General features: G+C 58.2%; 2 protein-coding genes across 5 annotated transcripts; one reads left to right on the plus strand and one right to left on the minus strand.

Annotated features, from left to right (window-relative positions):
- Positions 1–11,100: 11,100 nt before the first annotated feature.
- On the minus strand, positions 11,101–22,883 carry MVK (mevalonate kinase). The gene is made up of 11 exons (XM_080559320.1): positions 22,752–22,883; positions 22,512–22,659; positions 21,585–21,732; positions 20,257–20,412; positions 17,618–17,721; positions 16,704–16,749; positions 15,875–15,965; positions 15,296–15,412; positions 12,738–12,891; positions 12,472–12,624; positions 11,101–12,438 (listed from the first exon to the last, which is right to left on the minus strand). The coding sequence occupies exons 1-10, from the start codon at positions 22,827–22,829 to the stop codon at positions 12,473–12,475; spliced, it is 1,194 nt and encodes a 397-aa protein (XP_080415446.1). The 5' UTR covers positions 22,830–22,883; the 3' UTR covers positions 11,101–12,438; position 12,472.
- MMAB (metabolism of cobalamin associated B) lies at positions 22,813–27,359 on the plus strand. Of its 4 annotated transcripts, none has more exons than XM_080559329.1 (10): positions 22,813–22,979; positions 23,464–23,516; positions 23,593–23,686; positions 23,776–23,833; positions 24,698–24,770; positions 25,144–25,241; positions 25,575–25,639; positions 26,328–26,387; positions 26,792–26,917; positions 27,197–27,359. In XM_080559329.1, exons 1-9 carry the CDS (start codon positions 22,828–22,830, stop codon positions 26,877–26,879), a joined length of 741 nt encoding a protein of 246 aa, XP_080415455.1. In that variant the 5' UTR covers positions 22,813–22,827; the 3' UTR covers positions 26,880–26,917; positions 27,197–27,359. The 4 variants fall into 4 exon arrangements, with proteins under 4 accessions (XP_080415455.1, XP_080415454.1, XP_080415457.1 ...); XM_080559331.1 differs by lacking the exon at positions 22,813–22,979 and adding an exon at positions 22,982–23,121; XM_080559328.1 differs by having other exon boundaries at positions 26,792–27,359.
- Positions 27,360–27,938: the final 579 nt, after the last annotated feature.

The raw sequence follows: 27,938 nt of genomic DNA on the forward strand, positions 1-27,938 counted from the left end.
TGAAATGACTACTTTTCTGTTTATTGTATAAAACCATTTTACAATTGTTTGAACAAGCTCCCCTCTCCGAGCCTGCGCTCCCCGGAGACTTAATTTTCAAAAACAAATGCATTCACTGAATGCATATGGAAAAGTGCCTCTCAGTTGGGCAATCCGTCTGGCTGGGTTTGATGTGTCATTCCCACATCGTGTCAGTTTAAAAGGTAACATTTTGTTAATGGGAAACACTTCGGGGCTCTTCCTTCTGCTCCTCTTTCTCCATTCTGGGCAGGTTTGGGGATGGGCAAGCGGACGTGGCTAGCCCCGTGCCACCGCACCGTCCCCGTGCCACCGCTGCGGTGTCCCCCCCTGTGCCGGATGCACTCGCCCTGCTGCCGGCTGTCCCAGCGCCGTGTGCCAGGACAGGGCCACCCGCGTGTCCCCAGCAGGGTGAGGCAGCTGGTGGCACCGCTGTCCCCAGCAGGACCCCTGCACCAGGCCACTCAAATTGCTGCAGAGCCACGCGGGGACGGGGGCGAGCGCGGCCCCGACCGCGGGGACCCGGCGCTGCTGCCCCCGGGGGAACGTGCCCAGGTGCCGGGGAGGCTCAGCCGAGCGTGTGACGAGCCTGAGAGCCGCCGACCTCGTGACAATCGTGACAAGGGCGCTGCCTCGGGTAGCTCCGCGTCGGCAGGAGGAGGGCAGCGAGCGCACGGGGTTATTTTTAGCCCGGCGGCGCGCGGGAGCCCGGCCGCAGCAGGGACGGGGTTATTTTAAACCCATCGCGTGCAGCGGAGTGCCACTCTCCGGCACAATGAATTCCCCCAGCCCCTGCTAATCAGGAGTGATTGCTTAATTGGCACATTTCTGCCTGTCTGGGGTCTCTGCCAAAGAGGGTTCCTCTCTGCTCCCGTCAGCCGTGGACTGAAGCCTCCCGCGCGCTCCCCAGGCAGAGCAGGGATTGTCCCGTGACGTGGGGATGGTGACAAATTAGGGACACGCTGAGGGTGGTGGGGTGGCCCCGAGGAGGGCAGGGGACCCAGGAGGACTGGGGCACTTGGCAGATGCTCTCACCGAGCCGAGCTCCACCACCGACTGCACACAGCCTTGGTCACATCCCTTAGCCTTGAAAGGGGCCCGGTGCCAATGTCACCACCCCTGCCCCTCCGTGTTCCCCCGAACCTCGGGCACGTGTGGCACCGGAGCTGCCCGGGGCCCTGCAGCCCGGCGGGACGGTTGGGATGTGGGTGCCGCACACGGGGGTGAGGCTCGCGTGAGCCCCCATTTGTGTCATTTCCAGCCTGCCATCACGAATCAAAGGAGCTGACACGCACGCTGCAACCCATTCTTCTCATATCACTCACACCATTTCCATGCTACATTGTGACAATAGGGTATAATTAAGGTGTCAGCATATCATTTAGCCTTTTCAATATAAAACCAGGAGACAGGCTGGGAAATCTGTAGTCTTCTTTAATGAGGAATGCAGAGAAAAAAAAATAGAGAGGAGGAGAAGAAGAGGTAGCGACTTGGTGAGGGCGAGACAAAGGCCCCTCGGTGGCTCGGGGCGCTGGAGGACACGGTGGCACTGCCAGGGGACGGTGCACTCCCAGGCCGTGCAAGTCCTGCCAAAAGCACTCGTGTTCAGGACGAGCTCGTGGCACTAATGAGCACAACCAGCTGCGTGACGAGGGCTGAGCCACATGCGCCGCGAGCTCCCGTCGTGCTGGTGCCACACCACGGATACGGACATCCCGGGTGCCGTGGGTGCTGCGCCCACGGCGTCGCCGAGGGGATGCACGGCTCCCGTTCCAGCCCCATTTGTGTTTTTCCCAGAGCTCAGCAGCTGGTGCCCAGCGGGCACTGGACAGCACGAGCCCAGCTCTATCACCGTGCTGGTGAGCGGGGAGCCCCTGTCCCCACCCCGTCCCTCGGGCACCACGCTGCGCTCAGGGAGGGCGGCAGTGCCGAGGGCAGCGGGCGAGTTCAACGCCATCAATAACCCCCCTGATTTCTATAGAAAGCACTTTCCAGAGGAATAAATCCTCGCCGCATCAAAAGGAAGCTACAAATCAACGCGCGAGTCCCCGATCCCTAACGATGGGAACTCGGCCGAGGGTTTGGGGGCTGCACACGGGGCCGGGGCTGTGCCCCCGTGGCTGCGAGGCTCACCCGCTGCGAGCCGGGACCAAAATTAACGACGGGACAAAACGAGAGCGGGGAGCAAAGCGGAGCAGGACAGGAGCGAATCTGGGGGCCCAGCGCAAGGCCTGGCTGGGTGCTGCTGCCACCGCTCCGTCCCCTGGGGCCACCCACCAAGGACACCCCGCGGGCTCCTCGTCCTGCTGCGAGCTGGAGCTGGCGGTGTGCGGGGGAATATTTTTGTGTCCCGATCCATGGCAAGTTTTCTGCAGGCTGAACCCTTCCACAAACAGCCAGGGCAGCTCGGGTCCCCCACCCGAGGAGGGGACGCGGCCCCGCAGCGCTGACGCCTCCTCGGGTCCGGCCTTTGTCTGCTCCCGGCGCGCGCCCGGGGAAGTTTCTGCGAGATGGATGTGCGGCCCCGCGAACGCAGACATGTTAAATATGAGATCCTGGGAAGAGGTTTCCTTAGCAACAATAATGAAGTGAGAGAGAGAGAAAAGCTCTCATGGCTCCGCTCCCTCCTCTTGGGACTTTTTAGCGGTTTGGGGTACTTCCGACGACAGAAGTGCATTTGCGAGCGCGCGGGGCTGGCTGCGGGAGCGCAGCGCTGCCACGAGCCCCGGGGAACGGGCCTTGCACCTCGGCTCCCTGCACCCGCACCGGGGTTTGTGCGCGGGCTGCTCCCACCTGCACGGCCCTGGCCCTACCCAGGCATCGCCCCAGCCCTGCAGCACCTCTGTGCCTGCCGTCACCGAGCCGTCCTGCGATGGCCACGGGTCCGGGGACAACCGGTGGCACGGCCGGGGCCGGGGCTGGGGCACGAGGCCAGGCTCTCCCCACCCCAGCGCCCGCCTGCAGCACGCAGCGCCACGTGTAGTTGCTAATCTGCGTTTTTAATTAGCTCGTTTGAATTGTATTTCTCCCCTCTCACCTTTCCCTGAATGGAACCACAGGTGAGCGCACCTCCGGCAGCGTTAACGTGACGCCCCAGCTGGGAGCGGCGATGCTCCTCTTGGCAGCGGGGCCACACCAGGCACCGGGGGGGGCACCGTGGCTTTGTGCAAGTCCCCTCGGGGTGCCGGGGAGGTTTAAGCGAGGGCGATGTGTAGACTTCCAGGGAGAGTCAATCAGCACCTTGTTAGCACCGATCTGCAGCACGCTGCCACCAGCCGAGGTGCCAGAAACGTTCCCGTCCTTCCCCAACCCACCCTAGCAGCCTGCTGGGCTTTTGGGCGAAAAGACGTCCAGTTTGGGACGTTGTTCAGTTTGGGTTCAGAGGGGTTGGTGCCCATCCTCTGGGAAACCTCTCCCGGTGCGAGGGACGGGCGGTGGCACTGGGGCACAGCCCTGTCCCCATCCAGGGGACCCGCCAGCCCGGCGCCCCCTTCCCTCGCCCTTCGTCTTGCTGCAGTTTTCCAAACTCGCCGCCAAGCTGTCACACTGCCCCTTCCTCCCTGGGCCCTGCCGGCTCGTCGGGTGATGGCACTGTGCCTCGAATCACAATTACAGTAAATAAATCCGATTAGAAGTACTTTTACTACCGCATGTGCCTCATTACAATATGCCAAAACCCCTGGCTCCTGGGAGCTCCGTTATAATGAGGCCGGGATGTATGTATGCTGGAAAAATTAATGCTTATTCGAGTTAATTTGTTTTTATTAGCGCACTTCGCCTGGCAGCATGGATGTGGCCGGGCACGGGGACAGGCAGCCACGGGAGCCGCGTGCCATCGCCGTCCCCAGGGAGCACCGAGCCGGAGCAGGGGGCGCAGCAGCCCGCGGGGCGATGCCGGCGGGGCAGCGGCATCTCCACAGTGCCCCAGCCCAAAGGGTGCTGGACGAGGTCATAGCTCGTTAATGGGCTAATTAAGAGGAAAGCATCAAGAGCAAAATCCGAAGAGCCGTGCTAAATAACCCACGGTGGGGTTAGCCGGTAATTAACTTGTCAGGACCACGACGGCTGCTGTGCCCGCTCCTGCCCCGGCCGGTCCCTGGGAGCCCCCTCGCAGCGGGGCAGTCCCAGGGGACACGGGGGACACCAGCCCGCTCCCCGGGGCCACGCCGCGCTCTGTTTGACTGCAAAACCCCAAAGGATGCCAGGGAGTTTTAAGGCTTTTCCCAGCGCTGCTGGCACAGCCTCTCCGGGGATGGCGCCGTCACCTCCTGGCTGGCAACGAACCAGCCCCAAAATCCTCCCGGGAGCGAGGGACAGGGCGGCCACCGAGTGTCCCCATCCCCACCCCTGCCCCGTGGCCACCGAGTGTCCCCTCAGCTGGCCCCGGCACGCAGCACAAACATTTACAGCCGCACCTGTGGGGTCGGCTCGGCCTTCCTGCCGGGCTGGAAAATATAGATCGCGCCGTTAATAATACATACATTTATTAAAATTAAACCACCAGCAGATATTACATCCAGCAGCACTAAATTATGGATAGACCTCGTCCCCAACCTTTGTTTTTAATTAAAAAGCCCCTTTCAGTAATTCCATTAAGGCGGTAGCTTATGTTTTCTTTTTCTTCCCCTCTTTCAATAATGCAATCCGGCAGCATTTAAGTTGTGCTGATGAAACGTCTTTGAAGTTTCATGAATTGCTGATGTAATTGAATAAAAATAATATTAAGAAGAGGGAGAGAGAGAGAGAGAGGCTCTTCTCTAAACCCAAATCCTAATGAAATCACCTTAGCGCACCGAGCGGAGTGACAGCGAGCTCCGGATTTGCGCGTATTCCAGTAATCCTAAACCCATTAGCGGGGAGGCGCCGCGCGGGCCACGTGTTGCGGATTACGGCCAAAAAAAAAAGCCCCGAAAAAAATCTTGGGCCTCCCCTCGGGTCCTGCCGGGAGGTGCAAGAGCCCCTCGCTCCGCTAACGAGCCCCTCGCCCCGCTAACGAGCCCCTCGCAGCCCCATCGCCAGTGCCCCCTTGCCCCGCTGGAAACCCTTGGTTTGCTCTTTCCTCGGGCGTCGCGTGGCCTGCAGTTAAGGTGGAGGGCTTTCCAATTATTTTGCCGTGTGCCGTTATTAATGGAAATATTATTTTTACTTAAGTGCCTCTCGCCGCCCTTAAAGAAAAGCAGGTTTTGTAACGCTCCCGGCCCCGCTGGGCGCCCGCTGCCCGGCAGCTCCGCTCGCAGCCCTTCGGCCTCGGCACCTCCTCGGCACCTCCTGGGCTCCGGGCTGCACCCGGCCGCCTTCCCTCACCTGGTTATTAAAAGCTAATTGAGCTCTGAGCCAGCGGCGGCTCCGAGGATGCTCCGTAATAAAGGGGAATGTGTCAGGAGGGTTTTTGGCTCCGTTCCCCCCATTAGATCTAATTGCAGCTTCCACCTTGCGAGCCGATGGCGCGGCGGCTTCCCGGCCTCCTGTTCTTTAATTGTAATCGCCTTTAATGTATTGTACCAGCCGCCGTTAACAAAATGATAATTGCAACATCAATCTTGCAAAAATCACTGCAGAAAACACGGGCTGCCGCGTTTTCACACGGGGGTGAAGGGCAGTTCAGCCCACCGCCGGCAGAGCCCGGCTGGCACCAGAAGTCCTGCATCGCCTGCACCTCCTGCATCGCCTGCATCTCCTGCATCATCTGCATAGTCTGCATCTCCTGCAACCCCTGCATCCCCTGCATCTCCTGCAACCCCTGCATCCCCTGCATCTCCTGCATCCCCTGCATCTCCTGCACCACCTGCATCGTCTGCACCGCTTGCACCACCTGCACCGCCTGCATCCCCGTTCCCCCACAGGATGGTTCCTGGCACCGGGCCCTGCCTGCACGGGATGCTCAGCCCCTGGCCGGGGGGGTGATGCTCGGGTGGGAGGCGATGCCCGGGCAGGAGGCGATGTTCCGGCAGCCTCCAGCAGCTCCCAGCCAGCCTCCAGCAGGATCCCAGCACCACGGTGCTTCCCGCACCTTCCCCACTGCCCGGGCTGGGAACCACGCTCACCGGGACGGGGAAGACCACCTCCCCTTTCCTTCCTCCTCTCTCTTCTAATTTCTTTCTTCCCAATTGAAACTCCTCTCCAGGATAATGCAATAAAGACATGAAGCACCTAATTTTCATTGGGGGACAACAGACGCAATGGTATATTTACCCAGTCATACCATTATGAAATCCTACAATTAAGGCTTCAATCAGATAAATGCAATTACATAATACGATCTTATACGATATAATTAAAAACATCTGCAATCAAACTGAAGCCGATGGTACAGTAATCCTTAATCAGAAATTACCCACCAGCGGCTCCAGTGGGGGAGGCTCCACGCCGCAATCCTGCGGGACGTGGTGGCAGTTCCACGGTCCTCTGCGGGCACGGCTTGGCCACGGGTGGGTGCCCCGAGGGGACCCCGGCACGGCGAGGGGGGGCTGATCCGGCACGGCCGTGCCCGGCCCCGCGCCTCGCCGTGCCGAGCAGCACCCGCGTGCGCCGGGACGATCCGTGCTCGGCTGGCTGCGAGCGTTTAAGCAGAATCGACTGTGTATTCAGGCACTTTCAAACACAAGTAATCTTCATCTGGGAGACGGGAAGTGAAATATGTTATTGCTGGCCGCAGTAAATTACCCGTGCCAGCCCTCGCGTATAAAACATTACAGTTGCTGGCCAGTGCACTTACTCACCGCGCTGTCTGCATCCCATGATAAATTATGAAATAAATGGAGGCTGGTCAATCCTGACGCGCTCGGGGGCTCGGCCGGTCACACCAGCACTCTGCCCAGCCCCAGGACCAGGCAGAAGCCAGTGCACGGGGCCGGATCCTGCCCCGAAAGCACGGGGGGCAGCTGGCAGGAGCAGGGAGCAGGCACTTTCAGGCTGGTTTATCGCCTCCTCCCTGGGAAGCAGCCCTGCACCGCTGCGCCCGTCCCCTCCCCGGGACCCCGTGTGGGTGACCTCGGCCTCGCAGCACTGCAGGCTGCTGGTGCTGGTCCCGGGGCACCTGCTTCGTCAAGGCTAACGAGCTGCGGTGCTGGAGGGCAGCAGCGTCGCACCCCGGGGAACTGGGAGGAGAGCGGCGGCTCTGGCTTGTTCCTTTTCCCAGGGAAGGCCTTAAGGAAGCAAACCCCCAAACCGTAAAATAAATAAAATAAAATAAATTCCTGCAACTTTAACAATCATTGTGTTGGATTTGGGAGATGTTATTCCTAGTGACAGACAAGGGCAATTATCTGCTATCCGCCAGCAGTTTTAGCCTAATTTCATTACTGCTGTGCAATTCTTCCTGAGCCGCTAGTCTATCACTGTCTCACAGAAAGGATTAGCCGGCACTTTCTTCATCTTCAAATGAATTTTAGCTGTCATGCCCTTGATGAATAGAACGGGAGGAGTGCTGCTAGCCCATGCCGGCGAGCGTGGCGGCGCGGCTGGTCCAGGCCACGGGGCTGTGCTGGAGCCGCCAGGCCCGGCACGCGCGCGGGAGGCTGCCGGCCGCCGCCGTGCACCACGGGCTGAGCTCTGGGCCCCGTGCCCTGTATTCTGGGTGGTATTTTGGGCCTGCTGCTGCTTGCAGGAGGGTCTGGGCACGGGCTGCTCTTCCCAGAGCACGCCTAGGAGCGAGGCGGCGCTCCCCAGGCCGGTGCACGGGCAGCAGGCTTCCTCCCGGCATCAGGGCTGGATTAAAATGACAGCATCCGTGACATAACGGCGTAACGAACAAGCCATCCTTCTCCCTCTCCAGAAGATGTCTGTCTGCCAGTCCGGGCCACCGAGGAGTAGCGAAAAGCAATTTGAGCTTCGGAGCTGATACCGAAGGCGATGCTGCGGGGACAGCTGCCCAGGTGGCGGCGTCCCACGGGGACACGCCGCGGAGCCGCCCGCCGGACGGAGCTCGGCGCTCGTGGCCGGGCTGGCAGGAAGGAGCGGCGAGCCCTTGGTGGCCACGAGCCCTTGGTGGCCACGAGCCCTTGGTGCCTGCGAGCCCTCGGTGGCCACAAGCCCTCGGTGGAGCGCGCGTGGCCGGGGGATGCCGCCCGTCCCCGAAGCCCCCCGCGGCTTTCTGCTCCCCAGGGACCCGCAGCGCTCCCCGCACACCGCGCACCCACCAAGCTCCGAGCCTGGCGCCGGCCCGGGGGCTCCGTTATTTCACCGATGTTAATTCCCCACCGGCGCATCGTCCCGGTGGAATATTTTAGCACCTTTAATGCAATTTCCTCCTCTCGCTGAAATATCATCTCAATACGAGCCAGCCGCACCGTATACCTGCTCCCTAATAAACCTCTGCGACTTTAATGAACTAAATAGCAAATTACTTTTTTATTCAAGAATGAAATTTCATCATATTCATAATTCATATTTTATTTCAGACATCTGCTGCTGATTACATTACATTTAACTAAAATTAGATGATGCTCAGAATGTAATTAAGCCCCTGCCAAATTCTCTGGCCCACCAATACCAGCCTCGCTCAGCGGGGGCCGCTTGGAACCTAATATGTAATTAGGAGCTATTTTCTAGCTGTTTTTAAAGTCTGAAAATTAGCTGCCTTTATTAATCACACAGACAAATATAAAGCGGAGCCAACGCTTGCTGAAATTTCTAAAAAGGATTTTTTTTTAATTATACACCACATAGTGCTGAGACTCATTTTGAATGTTGATTTGTTGTGCACTGACATTTTGACAACTAGTTCTCAATTTGTCTGTCGTAGTTAGGCAACAACAAAGCAGACAGCAATACTTAACTTTCAAAACCTCTCGGCGTGCCGGGAGGGGCGCGGGGCGGCGCCGGGGGGCTGCTCCCCGCTGCCTCCGAGCATCCCCGGCCACGCTGAGCCCATGGCCGGGAGGAGCAGCGGGAAGGGACGGGGCTGGATGCACCCACGGGTGCTGCCCGGGGCTGGATCCGGATCCGCAGGGGTGCCCCTCCTGGGAAGATCCTGCTCCAGGGGTGATGCTGCTGCGGGGGGGACACTGGTGTCACTCGGTGCCACCTGTCTGGGATGGCAACGGCATCTGGGGACACTGCCTGGGGGCTCTGCGAGGTCTGGCACCGCACGGAGCGGGACGGGGCCGGGGCTCCCCATCCTGGCAGCTCCCCAAGGCTGGAGGACCCCCAGCAGCCCCCCCGCAGCGGCTGCACGCTGACATTTCCTCGCTGTCCCTGACCCTTTTTCTGCTCTCGCAAATAATGTCACTGCCTCCTTAGCATCTATTCATCAGAGCAGAAAGAAGCCACTGCTGACACGGATTAAAAAAAAAAAAAAATGCCATCTGTGCCTCACGGCGCAGGGCAGCGCCCACCGCAGCCCCAAAAGAGCGCGCGGCCTCGTCCTGGGTGGGGGAAAGCCACTGGGGGCAGGGGCATAGGAAGGGATTTCCTTTTTTTTATGTAAGGAACACCAGTGTCCCCCAGCTGCTGCCGGAGCTTCGGTGCCAAGGAAAACACCCCTGTCCTCCAGAACCCAGCAGTTAACTGCTGGAGTAGCTGGGGCTGCAAAGTGACCCCTCGAGAGCGCCCGTGCCAGGTCCTGCTGAAGGTGGGGGGAAGATCCGGGACCCTGTCCCGCTCCCCGAATCTCCCCACATCTTCTCCTGCGGGCGGACGGAGCGTGGCTTCCCCTGCCCGTCCCCGTCCTGGCTCTTAGAGGCGAACCCCAGCTCGTTAGTCTTCCCGCAAAGCTCGTCATGTGAAAAATGAAGCTCAAGAAAAATTAGCCAAATTACCAGGCTAATCCTTCAGCGGCAATCGCCGCTCCGCTACACATCCGTAAAACCAGACAGGAGAGGAGAGGAGAGCAGAGGGGGGCAGGTTCCCCGGGGGACAGCACCCAGGCCGGGCTCAAGCTGCGCCCCCCGAGCGGCGAAGCACAGGGTTTGGGGTCCCCCGTGTCCCCGCTTGCTCCGTAAAACGAGCACAAGGGGTGGCCACGAGCTGGTGCTGCCGCCGCTGGGTGATTTCTGCGCCCCGCGCGGATGCCAGCAGCAGGCCGATGCCCGGTGCCCCCCCCCGGTAATCCCGCTGAGAGCGGCGAGGCGCCCGCGGAGCCTCTGATTGAGCCTGGGAGGGAGGAATAAATGAAGGAGAGCGCGGGCACTCCGGCGCTCGCAGATGGATGCTAAATCCGTGCCTACTGCTCACAAATTGGGACCGGCTCCAGCTGCTGACTTACGCAATTCTGGTCCCGGTGGCACGGGGAGGGGGGGGCAGCATCCTCCTGTGCTGCAGCCCCCGGCCTTGTGCAGAGACGGATTTGGGAGCCTGGGGCCGCGGGGCAGGAGGAAAGCTGGGGAGGGGGCCGTGCCCCAGCTCGCCCTGCGGCACCCACCTCAACCCCGATCCCTCCGAGGTCTCGGCCTCCGGGCTCAGCCCCCCCCTCCCCGCGTCACCTCTGCATCTCCGTCACCCCCCGGCGAAGCAGAGGCCCGCGAGACGAGGCCGAAAGTTGGTGGACAACAAGGCCGCAGGTCGCAGATTGCAGCGGAGCTCGTGCCAGGGAGCACCAAGGCCTCCAGCTACGGCCCTGGCACGGCTGAAAGACGAGAAACGGAGCAGAGCCAGCACAGGGGGACGTTCACTGAAGGACTCGAGGACTCGTACGGCTCAGCGGGCCAGTATCGGGAGAACCCACACGTTTGTTATGATTTAAAGCAGCAAATCCACATTTTTTAGTTCTTTTCCTGCCAGAGCTGCCAGGCCTTCTTCTAAGGAAAGCAGCTAACGCTGATTAACCCCCGAGACGTTGTTTTGAAGTGAAGTTTCTTCGCAGGGAACGTGGCATTTCTTTGTGCTCACCAGGAGAAGCTACAGACACATTTAAGTGGTTATGAAGGCAGCACGCATCCAGATCCTCACATTGATTACACTGTATTAGAAAACGGTAAATTATTTATCAGGCTTTCTGACTTGTGATTAGTGTAAAGCTGTTCTTGGATGCAAATTGGAATTGTAATTAGACACGAAGAAAACCAGCATCTGAAACCGGGTTTTACTGAAGCAGCGTACGGTACTTTTTTTCCTTTTGTAGCCGGCGTAATTATCAAAGAACACTTTGCACGTATAAAATGTCAATTTATTAAAAACAGAGACAGTTTTATTTATGTCTGATCAGCGAACTAAACCTGGTCATGAGGATGGCAACATGTTAGAGCTAGCAGACCTCAGCTTCTCACTCCTGATTTCTTATTCCTGCACTGGAAGGGGAAAGCAAGCTCCCCCACCTCTGACGATGTAGTATTTGGCTTTCAGTCAAGTTAATTTTTGAACAGAGCAACACTTAAACAAACAAACAAACAAACAGACCAAACAATGACAAAATCTTCAGCAGGTATCGAAGAGACCCCAGCTTATTACTTCAGGGTACCCCGGGGTCACGTACTCACCTCCCAGCTCCACGCAGGTAGCAGCAGTACACCGTTAAGATTTCAGACGAAGAAACATTTAGGTTTTATACCTCACCAATTGCAAACGGGGGCCAGCTCTTGAAGAGTATTTTTTCCTTACTTAAAACCAATTACTTTAAACTAGAACAAATCCGTGTTTGCTTTTGCTGACCCCCCCCATCTCCCCCACCTTTACCCCCCCTGGGCAGGAGGCACAGTTCACACCCCCACCTGCAGGCACGGGTCGAGCATGTGCTCATTTAAGACAGAGGTGTGAGAGCTCCCCAGACAGATCCCAGAAGAGCTACTGTAAGAAAATTCTAAATCCTAGAGATTCTAAAACTGCCTTTGCCTTCAGCCACCCTCCCTGCAGGTAACAGCCAGAGTCTGAACCAGACCTCGGGCACGTGAGCAGAAAAGGGTCTGGTTACAGGACCCTGTTTACTAGCCCAGACAGGGTGAAAACAGTGATAATTTCATTAGAGTTGTGCTGTTTTTTCATGTTAATTATCCAACCCTTCATTAGTAACAGGTAAGAGCTCTATTTAAACGTTTCCTTTCCACGGTAAATTGCAGTCCAGGAAAAACCGAGACCCAAGTGTCGAGCCCTGAGCTGCCAAGATGCTTTTCACCCAAAAATGTCAAAGCACTCCGCACATCCGCCTCGCCAGCCTCGCTGCACGCCCTCGTGGGACGCCAGGGGAGACGCGGAGAGACACCACATGCATCTGAAGCAGGAGAACCAAGCAGAGTGTCATTATCCGTGCTGGAATCCAGCCCAGAGCTCTCCTCCTGCCCCTCGAGATTAGCGCGGCAGTTGAGTAAGGAAATTCGAGAGAGGATTTTTGAGAGGCTGGGTCAGACTCGGACCTAGTGCAAGTGTGAGCAGTTGCTCCTGGGTCCTCATCGCAGTCCCAGCTCCCCGAGACACCAGCCCTGAACCCCAGCACCCAGAGACACCCAGATGGGATCGCCGGGGAGAAGCTCCCAGGCAGCGGGGCAGAGGCAGCCAAGAGCTCGGCCCGGCCGGGGGCAGCGACTCAGCTCTCGGAGAGCGCGTGCAGCACTTGGGCGTTTAAAGACGAGGAGGAGTGCAGGGTCACGCCGGGGGCCCCGATGTCGGTCTCCCAGCATTCAAACCCGCAAGCGCACAGATCTCGCTTGGCTGCTTCCACGGCCAGCAGGGTGGTGTCTGCCAAGGGGGAGGCAAGAACAGCCAGCGGGTCAGCCAGGCCGTGCCTGGAGGCAGGAAGGGGCGACCACGTTCGCCCCCGTGCCGCACCGGGCGGGCGGAGGGGCACTCACCTGGTCGCAGCAGGGTGATGCCGCAGCCGCCGCCGCCAGCGCCGGTGAGCTTGCTGTGCAGGCCGTGCGAGGCCGTCACCCGGCACAGCCGGTCCAGGGAGGGGTGGCCGACTCCGATCACGTTCAGGTGGTGCTGGTTGATATCGAAGAGTTCCTAAAAGCGATTGCACAGAGAGGAGATGAGCACATGCGGTGGCGGCAGCTCTTCCCGGCCACGGGTCCTTCCTCGGGAAGCTGCGGGGGGGCTGCCCTGCCTTCCCGGCCACCCGACAGCCACCTCGTGTCTGCGGGGAGCTTGGCCACCAGCACGCCTTGGGGTCCAGCAAGGTTGAAGCCAGTGCCTGAGCCCCGTGCTGCTCATCTGACCCCATCCCATGATCTGTGCTGCTCCTGCCCACCACCGTGACAGCCGTACAGCAGCTTCTGGACCTCCTCACTCAGGAGGGAGAAAATCCTGGTCGCAGCAAGCTGCTTACAGGTGTTTATTCCAGGCCCTAAATCAGAACTCCCCGATGCCTCCCGACTGTTGCGCCTCTCCTCTGTCACACAAGTGCTGAGCTGGAGACTGCGCCAAGCCCCTTGCTGGCTGTGGGAAGGGCACTGAGCCAGCACTGCTGGCTGTCACCTGCCCTGCGATCCTCCCAGCAGCACTAAATCCAGGGTTCTTCTAACACAGCCAGGTCAGAACCAGCCCAGCTGGAGAGGAGACATGGAGTTGCACGCTGCAAGCCCAGGGAAGGAAAGCTTCGCCCTCTGTGTGGGCTGCAAGCCAAGGGGCCTCTCACCAGCACCACGCCGGGCACCTGGCACCCAGCACAAGAGGGGTCAAAAGGAGCTCCGGCCCTCTGGGGGCAGCACGAGCCTCTCCGCAGGCAACGCCGCCCTCCCAGCAGGGCTGCCTGCACGTCTCTGTGCCAGCCAGCCCCCAGCGCCGCTGCTCCTGGGGAAAGCTGCCGCGGGGACAAAGCCCGAACGCCCCAGGTGACAACAGCAACAGGCAGGGGTGAGGATTGCAGCTTCCCTCTGCCCCGTACTAGAGGTGCGGAGCTACGGAACAGAGGGGAGTGCTCAGCTACCTCCCACAGACCAAACTCTGGGCCATGAAAGGACGTCAGACCTCCAACGACAGCAGCATCCTCCCAACTCATCGGCACTGTCCGCGGGGGAAGCTCGCTCTTAACAGCGTTGGTCTGACACCACAAAACTCAGTCGTCTTCCCTACAGGTACCTGCTGCCCCTCTTGCTGTCCTGGAGGGTGCCACGAGCAGGAGCCAGCTGGGACGGGAGCCAGCAGCACCCCGTGCTCCCAGCACCTCCCTGCCTGCTGCAAGCTCACGGTGAGCAGGGAGGGATGCTGAGCCGGGAGGGGTGCTGCGTGCGAGCTGTGAGCTCCAACACCGCCATCCCTCAGCTCCGCTCGGGTCTCCTGCCACCACCACGCAGGAGAGGACGGTGCAGGAGTAACCCTCTACCCACCTCCAGAGCATTTCTGCACTGTGCCGGAACAAACGTGGGAAGACGAGCCAGCCCGCTGCAAGCACAGCGCACGTATCACAAGTTTTGTGCTGGGCTGGACGGGCGCCCATCGAGAGGCTTCTTTACATGCCTGAGCGAGGGCACAGCGCTCCCCGTGACGATCCGAGACACCTGTCATCTGCTCCACGACCTGCCAGGAGCCGGCTGACAGCTGATGACACAGTAGACTAGTTCGACGGTTCGAAGGCAGGGCTGCCCAGAACTGCACGTTCCAGAAGCAGCCAGATGTGTGCGCACACGTCCGTGCCGCGTGTGATAAACTGCGCCTCCGTGGGCTCTTCAGACTCGAGACAAACCCGCAGCTTCGGTACAGAAAGCAGCTCACTGCAGCTCTGCCCCTCCCGGGACAGCTCAGCACCCGTGGCCAGGTTTGGCACCCGTGGGTGCCTTGGGGCACCACCACGCGACCTCACCCCGCACCAGGCGGTGCTGCGGTGCTCCCGGCACCGCGACGAGCTCCCCCCGCTTGGCAGCGCGTTCCCCCCACGGCAGCAGCCTCTCCCCCTCTGCAGAAAGCCAAGCCGAACGCAGATCTCCGCATGCACCTCATGCATCAACGTCAGGTCAGCTCTGGGCACAGCTCCGTTTGTCATCCTCTGGAGCCAGGACGAGCGCCGAGCGCCGGGAGCTGGCTCGCGACCAGCCCCTCGCCGACCGGGGGCTGCTGGGCTCTCCGCTCCAGCCCCGGCAGTGACAGAGCAGCAGACGAGTGAGGCTGGCGTCGCAGCCCAAACACACCCCACCCTTTTCAGACAGAAACAAAACCTTTAGGGCTACGAGTCCCCAAAGCACCAGGTCTGCTCCCTCCCTCCCTGTCCTCTGTGCTGCGGGAAGACACAAAGAGCATTTTCTGTCCCCCAGCTCCCAGAAGGGCATTAAGAGCAGCGCACGCAGACCACAATTTCACTCCGACCTGAATACTTCCTGCTATCAAATTCTTTCTTAGCCCTAATGGTCTTTAAATGACATTTTGATGTTCAACAGTAACAGCGTCTAAAAATACTGGCGAACAAGCCCCTTACCTCCAGCACAGGGTAATACTCCGGTGATGGATTTGCAGGCATCGCTTCCAGAACACTTTGGCACTCCTGAGAAATGGCATCGATGGAGTCCAGCACTGGGTTCATTATAGCCGGGAACTGAGAAGCAGGGAGGCAAGATGTGAGCAGAGTGCTTGCTGGACCTCACGCCACCCTGACAGAGCCGCCCCGGCCTTTAGGAGCTGCACAATTCCTCGCCCCCCTCAGGGCTCTAATTCACAGAAAAAACCCAGTGCAGAGCAGGGCAGCGCCCAGACGCTCACACCTGCAGGAACTGGAGGAAGAGAGGGAAACAGAGGGAAACAGGCCAGGGGAAGGAGCTGTTCTGTTCAGGGTGGCACACTGGTGAATTCTGCAGCAAGCCCTGTGTGCTGGAGGGAGGGAAGGAAGCTCAACTCCAGTCCCCAGGTGCTAGCTAGGAGCAAGTTTGAACACAACAACCACGAGAGCTCACGAGAGCTGCCTGCGAGCCCTGCACAAGGAGGTCAGAGCTCACTAGGGTTATCTCCTATCTCCCCCCCAGCGCACGCCCCCAACCCCGTGGCCATGCAGGCGCTGCACCTTCAGGATCTTCTCCTTGACCCCCACCACCAGGACCTTGGTGCTTCGTGGGACTTTGGTGTTGGTCAGCAGGATCCTCAGCGTCGGCACCCTGCAAGCGACAAGACACAGTCAGCCTCCGTCCTTCGGGAAAGCCCCGCAGCTCCCAGGCCCAACGGGCCTCTCGGGGCCTTCAGCTGAGCACGACAAAGATAAGGGTCCCACTAATTTTGGGGAAGTTAGGCAGGCGCTCGAGCACTGGCTGGATTCAGACTTGTTCTTCTTGGTTACAACGAACAACTGCACTAGCACGATAAACGGGACTAGCGTGTTTACTGAAATCTCTGTTTTCCAAGTAAAATCCTTCCTTTGAAATACTGCGAGGCTGGCCAGCAGTAGCCATTAGCTGCTAATAAAGCAATTTCATGCACTGGGGAAGATTTTAATGATTATCCTCCCGTGGCAGGAGGCATTCAGGGCCTGGACCTGCTCCCTGCAGCTCGCTTTTTACGCAGCCCTGCCATCAGGTAAGCAAGAAGTTTCCCCCTCCCCACAATGTCATTTGCTGCCAGGAGCAGATCCGTTCCTGCTGCCCATAATGCCATGAAATTAATATCGATCCTCTGCGCCGCGCTCATCTGATGTCGGATAATGACCAAACATTTTGCCGCTCTCGCCCACCCCAAACCAAGACGACACTCAAGCTCCCCACACCCGGGACGAAACGGGGCCGCGGAGCCCCGCGGCTCGCAGCCTCTCATCCATCTCATGCAGTGCCACGTCCGCCCGAGGCACTTCTGACACGTTCCGCCCGCTGCACGTAAGAGTTATTTTTAAGCTCCAGTATTACCTCTTTAACGATTTGATTTTTCCTGATTGGTATCTCAGGGCTCCACCTAAAGTGAAACACACGCATTGTCTCAGCGCACAGCCAGCCGAGATAAGGCGGTATTGTAAGAGACAGAAGGGCTTTCATCTTCAGAACCTCACCCAGAGCACATGACAGTAATTGCAAGGAACACCAGCTAAATGAACCATGTTCGCAGGCAGCATGAATCTGCCCGGCCCCGCTGACTTAATGAGAGGGTCTCGCTGGACACGGTTAACCCGGTGACTTTCCCTCTGCCCCCCCTCTACCTCAGGATCACGGTAATTTATTTATTTTTCTAAAGGCAAAGAGTTTGGCCAGCATGAAATCTTTGCTGAAAAAGAGACTCCAGCAACGATTCCCCGGGGTAGGGCCACGCGTGCTGGTCTCAGACGGGACCGGACGTTTGTGCTCGTGTCAGCAGCCGTCTGCTAGCAGGGAACTTCCCTGTCCTGAAGGATTCTCTCGCCTGGCTCCTGCTTTACCAAAGCACTGCGATTAGGTCTCATTAGAAAGATTATTAAAAGGAAAAGGACGCTTCCAAAACACTTGGAAGTCTCTGCTAATTGAAACTGCGTGACAGCTGTCCGAGTGCATTTTCTCCTGCCTTATCCCGGGGACAGGATTACGTTTCTTTGTTCGTACCAGAACGTCTCGGTTCTTTGCAGCAGGGTCTCTGCCCCACAGCACCTGCCCGGGGGATGCAGATCCCTGGTGTAAACGCAGGTCTGCCAACCCCCCCGGCTGGCTCCCGTCCCAGTTACGGACGGGGCTCACCACCTTCCAGAGCTGACACGCAGCCTGCGCTGGAGAACAGAAGCGGGGCTGCTGCTCTGGCACCCAACAGCCCCTCAGCATCCCCATTTGGGGCCGGGGAGCAGCACACACGCACGTACCCCAAGTGGCAACGGCGTTGTCCACACCCGAGGGATTGCCGTGGATCACCCGCTCCCCCTGGAAGGCCCAGCTGTTGATCAGAGTCATCTCTTCTTCCGTCCACCTGGAAGGCAAGAAAAAAAGAACTCGAAACCACGAAAAGCGGCACACAAGGAGCACAGACGGAAGCACAGCACGCACCGAAGCGGATCAGGGTCAGCTCGCCGCGCACCCAGCCCCATCCACACCTCCCAACACCGTGTTACCACACGCTGCCCTGAGACCCCGCTCAGCGACACGCAGGACGGCGAGTTTACACGCAGATGAGAACGCCAAAAGCTGCACCTCACGCAGGCAGCCTCAGCCTCTAATTGCCAGCTGCTCAGCCGCAGAAGCCTCACAAATTGGGTCAGAAGATGTCACCAGAAGCGACGCTCGAGCAAAGGCTTTGATTTTCAGGGATTAACTCCTAACACTTCAAGCCACGCTGGGTGCTGGCACTTAAAACACAAAAGGGAAGCAAATGCCGAGGTGTTTATGCTGAGAGACACGGGAGCGGGCTCTCTGCTGCCCTGAAAGCAGTCACACCGACCGGTAAGTGCTGGGAGAGGTTAAACGCTGGCTGAAGGGCTCGGTGCTGGGTCAGGCTCAGCCAGGATCGAGGCCCCTGACCGAACACACCAATTAAGGGGCTGTAGCCGCACAAAAAGCCAACACGGAGCTGCCGGTTACAGAGCACTTGCTGCCCGCAGCTTCACCACGCTGGTTCCTTCCCAAGCGTCCCCCAGTGCGCCCGCACAGCCGAGCCCAGAGCTCGCCTGATCCCCAAACCCAGCCACAAGGGAAGCCCGACGTCCTGCAGAGCCAGCGGGTGCTCCTGCGCCCTGCTCTAACACGCTCAGACGCGCACGGGCGGGCGTCTATCCCTCTCCTGGCACACAGCACTGCCCGCCCTACAGCCCACGCACGCCCCGAGGCGCTGCCCGAGTGGTTTTAACGCTCCGTGGGATCAGATATCCCAGCACCGGGACCTTCTGCAGAGATCAGGGACCTTCTGCAGAGATCAAAGCTGGCATTTGGTGTAGCGACAATGTTCGGCTTTTGGACCACGGGGCCCAGAAAACAAACTGCGTGACGGCGGCGGAGGCACAGACGTAGATTTTAGATAAGCACCAAGCAGCCCTACAAGAAATAAGGAACAGCCGCTGACCCCTGCTAGGGTAGGGCAGAAATCAGGGGAGCCGCCTGCTACCTGGAAGCCTCTTCCTCAAACTTCCCACGTTCCCAGGCTGCAGCTGAACATCTTTCATCCATCTCCACACATCTTTAATTTCACTTGCCAATATTTAATCTGTGAAGCATTCAGGAAAACAGCTCACACCACCGCTACTCAAAATAGAAGCGCAGTTTGCTGTAAACCACTTGTTTTTAATCCTCTTTGAGAGGCTGCAATTCTTCGCGACGCAGGAGTCATTATATCACGCTGTTCTTTTCTTGCAACGTTAAGCAAAAACCTTCTGAAGTCTGACACCCCCATCTCTCACTCACCCCTCTGCACGCCAGCTGGAAGAAAAAAAATTACGCTGTATTCAAGCCGAAGCTAAGAAGTGTGAGCAGGGAATGAAGACATCCTTGCTGCTCGCCGGCTGGTTTAGCACTGGCCTCTCGTTTCTCACGTCGTGTGCTCGGGCGAACCTCCCCATGGTCACAGCTCACAAACCCGCTCTAGGAACGTGTTTCTGGGTCAGTCTGCAAGCTCAGGTTTTGAAGCTACCCCCTCTCACGGTCTCACCCTCAGGCCCCCCCCCAAAAATCCACAGAGCCAGCCATAAAAGGCTGCACCTGGCAGGGAAGGAACAATAGAGGGTTCTGCAGCTCCAGCTGCGATACGCATCTCTAAGCGGAGCCTCCTCCGCCACACAGCAGAGCAGACCAGTTTTTCAAGGTTCAACTCCAACGGAAAGCCACGCAGGGGAGAGGGAAAGAAACTCCCTTTCAGCAGCCCCTGATAAAGGGCAGACTCAGGCAAGAAATCCAAAGGAAACCTACCACGTGTGGAAAAAAAATCCACGTGAAGACGCAGGGAAAAAGAAGGTAGAAAGGATCTTTGACTCTTTGACAACTCAAAGCAAAACCTAAAAGATGCTCAGGGACAGAGAAGAAATAGAGGTAAAAAAAAAAATTCCGCCAAATTAAAGCACGTGTTTTATTTTCTTGGCAAAATAAAGCTGCCTTACACTAGACAGGGTAAGCAGTGGGTTTAAATGTGCACGTTTTACCGAGTCTCTGCATCCAGGTGCTTCTATCAGGAGAACAGAATTGTAAACACGATTCGCAGGTCAGAGCCCTGGGACAAGACACGCCTCTGCTGCTGGAGCACAGGCAGCAACAGGGAGGGAAGGGAAACGAGCCGAGCTCGAGGTGCCACGGCCACGGCCACAGCCAGAGCCTGAGCCCAAGAGACGGCCGGACAGCCCAGGAGAGGCGCCAGCGCCAGAATTTGCTCAGATAAAAGGAAAGACAGGGGCACAGCGGTCACGTTGCGGGATGTGCTGATCCAAACAGAACCCCCCAGCCAGGGACATCGACCCCACATCGCGGGGTGCTGCTGTCAGAGAGCAGAGCTGCCCCCGCGGCGTGCCTCCAAGGCATTAGTTACCTGGCTGTGGTCTCCCCGTCCTTCAGAGGGCAGGAGATGGCTCCGCAGGTGCGCAGCAGCGCCGCCGCCAAGCACACCGCGTAGGCAGCGCTTGACCCCAGCCCGGCTCCCGTGGGCAGCTCAGACCACACCACGATGTCCGCGCTGGGAACATCTCTGAAACACAAAGGGCAGGCTTACAGCGACCTCGAATCCCATCTCGGAACAACCTTTCGGAGGTAAAAGATGCCATTTAGGACCAATCACAGGAAACGCTGCTGGAAAATTGGCACCATCAGCACATGCGCACGCACCCGCCGCACGCAGGCAGCTGAGTAGCCTCACCGAGCCATTGTACCAGAACAAAGCCTGGCTAAATCGGATCTATGATTAGCACAGCTCGTCAAGCAGCTGGGAGGGGCACTCTGTAACCAAATACTTGAGTAGCACCATAAAGAGACCCTTCAGAGACTGCTGCGTGAATTTAAATATATTTTAAGTAAAGACCGAGTGTCACAAATTTCCAACCACACTGTTACACCTCGCTGGAGCAAGAAGCTGCCGGGGATGATGAAGGGCGCACGTGCCTGTGTCCACGTGGCCTCTTCTCCACCGACCGTGTCAGGGCTGTTATAGACCCCAGCATCAAAACAGAAGCCTGCACCGGCAGGTGAGTGGTGGGAACCACAACCTGGTTCAACCTGCTTGTCACCAAGCAGCACAGAGACTGCAAAGCGAGTCTCTGTCACTTTCCTTTAGCCTTCGGTCCTTGGCTAAGAGTATTGGAAACAGGCTGTGATGGTGCTGCATGGATCACACCTCGCCCCAAGCACCCCGTCAGTAACTTAGATTATCACCAACTGTGCTGATCAAGTTTGGAAACTGAAACAGCCGTGAGCTGTGGTGACCCCAAGTTCTCAAATCTGGAAGGAGACCCAGCTTAGCAGAGGGATCAGCCGCTGAATTCACAGCTTGTTTCCGTAGGTGTTTCTCCTGCCTACGCTAAGCCCGTATGAAATGAGCTGCCTGCAGTGCAGGACGTCTGTCTGTCTGTCTGCTCCTACTGACCGTGCAGGAAGGGTGGGATGAGCCGCACTTACTGCAGCATCTCAAAGTCAGATGTGTAAGCGAGAGCCAACGACTCCCAGCCCACCCACTTGGGGCACCCCACCCACCAAATACACCAGCTCTGAAGGGGTCTCTTGAGGTGCCCAGAACCTAAATAAAGCGTGATTCCCTTTGATTTCTTACTTTGCCTGAAAGATTTGGTTTCTTTCTGTGACCTTGAAGATGCAATTAACGTTGAATGCCCAAAACACGTTTATTTTGGGGCAGGAGGACAGCCTTACCCATACTTAGCTGAAATAGCCAGGCACATATAAAGGAAGGCAAGAATAGCAAGGCTGTCGGGAGCTGAGGCTTCGGCAGGGATTCCAGCAAACTCTTTCAGTGCTTCCAGCAGTTCTGCGCTGGGGGGCTTAGACTCATCAAAGTCAGCTAGGGAGGCAAGCAGGGGAGAATTCAAACACTTAGAAGCCAGGAAATTGTTAAACCCGAAAGCTGCATTTACACAAACAAGTCTGGTTAGAGGAGGCAGACACAGACTACGAACTAGTTTCACGTTTTACCTACAAGCTTTCTGCTCAGGATAAAACAAAGCAAAACCACCAACCACCCCGAGAACCTGATCTTCCTCCATCCCCACACCTGCACCGTCTGACAGAGACTCCTTGCCTTCACTTCTCACATGTGCCCATCCACCACCAGGCAGAATTTGGCAAGCCAAATGCTGGTTATTAAAGAACAGGGACGCTGAGGTGCTTCAGACGCGTCTGAGATCCAACAGCCAGGGCAGGGATGAGCACAAGAGAAGTTCTGGCCGGTGCCGAGGTTACCGACGTGCTGACCCTGCGGACTTTGTCCTGCTAAGCAAACAGAGCCGGTGAGGGTCGGGGGAGCTGGTGCCAGGTCCTGCAGCGGGAAGGGACCCACGGGGTCACCCGGCACGAGACGCTGAGCGCCCGAGGACGGCTGGGGCTGGATGGGGCCCTTACAGACCCCCTGGTTCCAGCCCCCCATCCAGCCCCGGGTCCCCCCAGCCCCATCCAGCCCATGAGGGACAGGACACCCCCTTACCCCGTGCCCCTGTCAGTTGATGAACCCACCCTACCCCAATCCAACCCAAGCCCCCAATCCAACCCCAACCCAACCCAACCCCATACCCCCCTGCCCCCAGCCCAGTGCCGCCCCCCCGCGACCCCCCGGTCCCCTCTCACCCTCGAGGCGACCCCTGAGGGCGCGGAGGCCGGGCAGGTCCCAGCTCCTGAGGACGCCGACGCCGGGCAGGCGGACACGGAGCCGCTCCTCGCCGCCGGGCCGCAGGCACAGGAAGGTGCGGAGCCCCAGCGCCACGGCCAGCGCCGCCTGCGGGACGAACGGGACGGAACGGGACGGGACGGGGCGTGAGGACCGGGAACACGAAGCCCAGGCCCGTCCCGCCCCGTGGCGGCGCTCACCTTGCCGTGCACCACGGCGTGCTCCCCATGCAGGATCACCTTCCCCGGCGCCGACACCACCAGGCCCCGCTCCGCCATGGCCGCCCGCCGCCGGGCACCGCGCCCCGCTCCGGCTTCAGCCGCCGGCCCCGCCCCGCTCGCTCCCAGCCAATCGCGGGGCTCGCAGGGGGGACGGGGCCGCGGGCCGGCCAATCGGGAGGCGGCGGCGCGGGGTGGCGAGGCGCTGGGGTGAGGCCGGCGGGGGCCTGGCGGGGGCCCCGGAGGGGTTGCGGCGGGCGGCGGCGATGCTGCGGCGGGCGGCGGCGGCGGCGGCGGCGGCCCGGGGGGTGCGGAGGCCGCTGGGGCTGCGGCAGCGCGGCGGGGCCGGCAGGTGGGGCTGGGAACGGGGCCGGGGAGCGGGAGCGGGGATCGGGGCCGGGGCCGGGAACGGAACGGGCCAGGGGAACGGGGCCGGGGACTGGGACGGGGTGCGGGGGCCAGGGCCGGGGACCGGGATCGGGGATCGGGAACGGGACCGGGGACCTGGGACCGGGGCCGGGGATCGGGACCGGGATCGGGGATCGGGACCGGGGATCGGGGATCGGGACCGGGACCAGGGAACGGGACCGGGGATCGGGACCAGGGCCGGGGTCGGGACCAGGGAACGGGACCGGGGCCCGGGCCCGGGCCCGGGAGCTGCCCGCCGCCCCCTGACGACCCCCACCTCCCGCAGCCCCGCCGGCGGTGCCCGCGCCCCGAGGATCTACACTCGAACGGGGGACGGAGGTGGGCCCGGGGCGGCCGGGGAGCGGGGCCTGCACGGCCCTGCCCGGTCCTGAGCCCCCCCCCGCGCCTGCCGCAGGCTTCTCCAGCACCTTCACCGGGGAGAGGAGGCCCAAGGGCGACCGCGTCTTCGAGGCGCTGGGCACCACGGACGAGCTGAGCTCCGCCATCGGGTGAGCGCCCCGCGGGGCCTCCCCCGGCCTCCTCCTCCCCGAGCCCCGGGGGGCCGCAGCCCCCCGCTCACCCCCTTTCCCCGCCGCAGGCTGGCCAGCGAGTTCGGCGTCGAGAAGGGGCACGCGTTCGTGGAGCAGCTTCGCAAAGTGAGTGCTGCCGGCAGGCCTTCCTCACCCCGCGGCCGTGCTGCGCTGGTTTTAGGCAGGATGCTCCCGTTGACACGTAGGAACTTAATAAACTTAGCATTAAAATATTAGGATGAAGCATCCCATAAATATTTAAGGCTCTGAGCCACAGTTACCCCCCAAGAGACAAACTTTAACCGGGAAGGAAACCGGCAGCTCAAGCAGATCGGTTGAGGGCAGATAAAACGTATCCACATGTACCCAGATCTGTGCCCCCACACGTCACGGATGTGAGTTAAGTCTCGTCACGGAGCCTCAGGTTTGGGATCAGGGCACCAAAACTACGTGGGCGCGATGGTGGGAGACTGCTCCCACCGTGGCATTATGTGGGTTTTACTAACTGGCTTCGCTGTGCACAGGACCTCAGAAGGAGCTAATCGGAGACCTTACAGAGCTTTACCAGGCTGCCTCTGAAACGTCCCGTGCTATGGAGAGATGCTCCTCTCGGAAGTGGATGTGACACCGAGCCAGCACCACCTCCAGCTGTTTGTCACTGCCACTCTCTCAGAGGTTCCTGGTTCGGTGTCCCACCAGCAACCAGATCCTGCGAGTGCTCCTGGTCTCCTCTCGCCAGGGTCATCCAGGGTGGTTTAATGTGCCAGTGAAAACGAGTACACGCGATAATCTGGTTTCTCATAAAGCAATTAGGGAGCACGTATCTGATCCCTCCTGCCAGCAGGCTGGGGATGATGAACAACAAGGGTCGGATCCTCTTTAATCAGCACAACCAGCTGTCGCCTCCCAGAGCTTGCTGTGGTTGTACTGGAGCATCAAAGGCTGGATAACGCAAACACTTCTTATTTTTCTCCTGATTGCCACATCTAGGTCCAGTGCATGCTGCAGGATGTGGGCTCCAACATCGCGACGCCTCTCTCCTCAGCCAGGGAAGCTCACTTAAGTAAGCGCCAGAGGATTTTCCTGGGATAACAGGTCGTGAATCCATGCTGTGCTGGACTGGCGCTGGGAGGCTGCCCCGGCGTGCGGCACTGAGAGCTGCCCAAGGGCTGCTCCACACCGTGTGGCTGGGTGCTGAGCGGGTACCGCGTGGTTCCACGAGCTGCTGCTGCTGTGTCTGTGTGACTCGAGCGATGCGAGCTGGCCTGGGGCGCCGCCGCAGCTGCTGAATGGGGAGCCAGCCCTGCTCCAGCAGGAAGAGTATTTTGGGGTGCTTTCTTAGTGCTCACCAATCCAAGAATCGTGAAAGGAGAGCCCCATCTGTGGAGTGAGTGATTCTGCATTTCTTGCAGTTGACTCTCTTTTTCCTTCTGTAGAACGAACTGCTTTCAGCGAGAAGCCTGTCCTGGAGCTGGAGCAGTGGATTGACAGCTACTCAGAGCAGCTTCCTCCGCTCAGAGCTTTCATCTTGCCTGTAGGTATTGCTCGTGCCACTCGCTGCCAGGAGGAGGCTGGCTCTGTTAGGGTAAATCTGCCCCACCACTTGCTGTGGGAGCCGGGAGGAAACGGGTTGTGAAGCTGTTACTTGTGCTGACAAATAGCGGAGAAAAGCACGGAGAAGGACTAGGCTGAGTTAAATTTCCAGACGCTTCTGCATTTAGATCTCTCTTCCCAGTTGCCTGGCCATAACAGAGCGTTTGTTCAGCTTGCACGTGTGCGAGATGCGATGAGCTTTGCTGCAGTTGTCCGACGAGGTGGACGGCTATCTGTTAGCAGGCACTGATGTGCTGTTTCGTTGTCGTTGCAGTCGGGAGGTAAAAGCAGCGCCGCTCTCCATTTTTCCCGAGCCGTCTGCCGCAGAGCTGAGAGGTGGTGAGTGTTGGCTCTTGGTGTAACTGAACAAAATCAACAGAAGATGATCAGACCGCCACAATAACAGCAAACCAGAGAGAAAACTCATCTGCTCGTTATCAAAGTGACTTCCATGCGAAGCCACTTGTGTTTGCCTGAACCCGCTGCACAGCAGCTCTAACCAAGCTGCTGCGGGTTCCCTGCTGAAGCAGCTGATGTTAAGGAAGATGTTACTGTAGGTGTGCTCCCCTTACGGCAGGGCAACCTAGTCTGCAAAAAGCTAACATCACAGTCAGTTGTTTCTTCAGAAGACGGCTAGAATGAGGGCTATATGCCAGGCAAGAGGCAATGAACAGCTCTGTTCCCTCCCCAAAATAAGGGTTCCCGTTTACCTGCAGAAAGGCATAATGATCCTTCAGGTTATTCACTTACAAGCTGCTCCCATTATTCAGTGAAGCTCACTCATGGGTATCCTTTAGCGGAGCACATCTGCAGTCCTCCAGAAAGTTGTGGTAACGATTTGTGGTACGTGGCCACCAGGGATTTCTCCTGGTGGAACTGAACAGCGCTCACAGCTGCCATGGGGGACCAGGACAGAGGCTCCACGTGAGGTTGGAGTATGAAGTTTGGTGCTCCAGCAAATTGCATTTATTTGTTCATTCAGAACTCGCAAGTTAAATGCACTAAAACTTTCCTTTTCTTGTTCTAGCGTGGTTCCTTTAGTACAAGCAGGGGAAGCAGATCCAAACGTGGCCAAATATTTAAACAGGTAAAAAAAAAAAAAAAACCATCCACCTCCTTATTCTGTACCACTGGAGCGTGCTTGTTGTTGTTCCCTTAGCCACAGCACAGAACTGCGGGGTTTTACATCTCAAGGAGTTTCCCTTCCAGATTATGATCTTTGAAGTTTTAACAAGCAGCTTTTTAAAAAGTATGGTTGCATGGCCTGTACGTCTCTGCAGACACCTCTGCGGTGCTGGAGGGGCAGTCCCTTCACTTTCTTCTCGAAGGCGCTTTTGGGAGTCACTTTTTGTACGGGCTGGCTTTGCTTTGCTTTGCTTTGCTTTACCTGCACTTCTTGTGCTGTCATGGAACGAGCTTCGTTGCGTAGTGCACGCTGCCGGGTACATGGGATGTGAGAAGCGATCTCATTGCTTTTCCCTTGGTTTACAGACTGAGCGACTACCTCTTCGTTTTGGCGCGTTACGCTGCAATGAAGGAAGGGAAGGAAGAGAAAATATACATAAAGTCTGAGCAGTGACTGGGAGCTGGGACGTTTGCTTTCTAGATCATGGAAAGGTAAATCCAGGACAGTGCTTTCCTCAGGCATGGATAATACAGAGAGCAGGCCTGCACTGGGAACGTGAGCTGCCAAGAACTTCCAACTAAAATAGCTAGGACCTTGTTCATAAACACTGTAAGGAACACAGCTGTTCTCTTCGGCCTTGTCCGAGTATCTCTTGTAGTAACACTGTGGTGCTGGTTTCAAAATTACTCTTTGTCCTCGATTGGAAATGAGTCAGGAGACTTTTAATAACTACAGCTGATTTCTAGAGATGTCTTAATTTCCCTGGGCAGTGGCAGGTTCTGTGGAAAGACTTTGACGGGGCTCTGAGGAATGAAGAAGAGAAAACAATCAGCTTCTCTTTGTAAGTCACAATACTCGTGCACAACAGCTACTGTGCCGAGATTCAGGAACTCTGTCCACAGGCTTTGAAATAATAAATGTGATTTACTTGTACCAAAGGGCCCCTAACTGTCATGCTTTAATACCGAGCCCAGCTTGCTTTTCTTTTTTAAGTTGCTTTCAATCCATCAGCCCTGGCTGGAGCTGAGCTGTGTAGATTTACAGGAACGCACTTTGAATTCTTTGGCTCTGGCTGCCTCTCCTTTTGCATGTGAAAAATGTCTCCGTGCTGACAATCCCATGCATCCTCTGCCAGGAATGGGCTTGTGCAGGATGGGGATTCAAGGAGGAAGGGCCGAATCCTCCAGGCTGCATGCAGGTACGACCTGTGTAGTTAGCTGGGCTTAACTCCGTGCAGAGCTGCCTTCCCAGCGTGCGGATCCCTTGGGCACACCTTGGTCGCAGCATCCCCCTTTGCCCGCAGGTGTTTGAGTCCAGTTGTCAAATCCCTATCAGCTGCAGGGCACCCGGGTCCAGTTTGCAGATAAAGGGGTTGTGGTGAGGAGCAGAGGCCTGGAGCCTTTTCAGCTGGCACAGCTAGAGGTGGAAGAGAGAGGCCAATACCCACAGATGTTCGTACCCCACACGTTACCGGCCCTGGGAGCTTCACTGCTGTGGAGCTCTCAGCAGAGC

Source organism: Anser brachyrhynchus, assembly GCF_964034855.1.
Source record: "Anser brachyrhynchus genome assembly, chromosome: 17".
NCBI lineage: Eukaryota > Metazoa > Chordata > Aves > Anseriformes > Anatidae > Anser > Anser brachyrhynchus.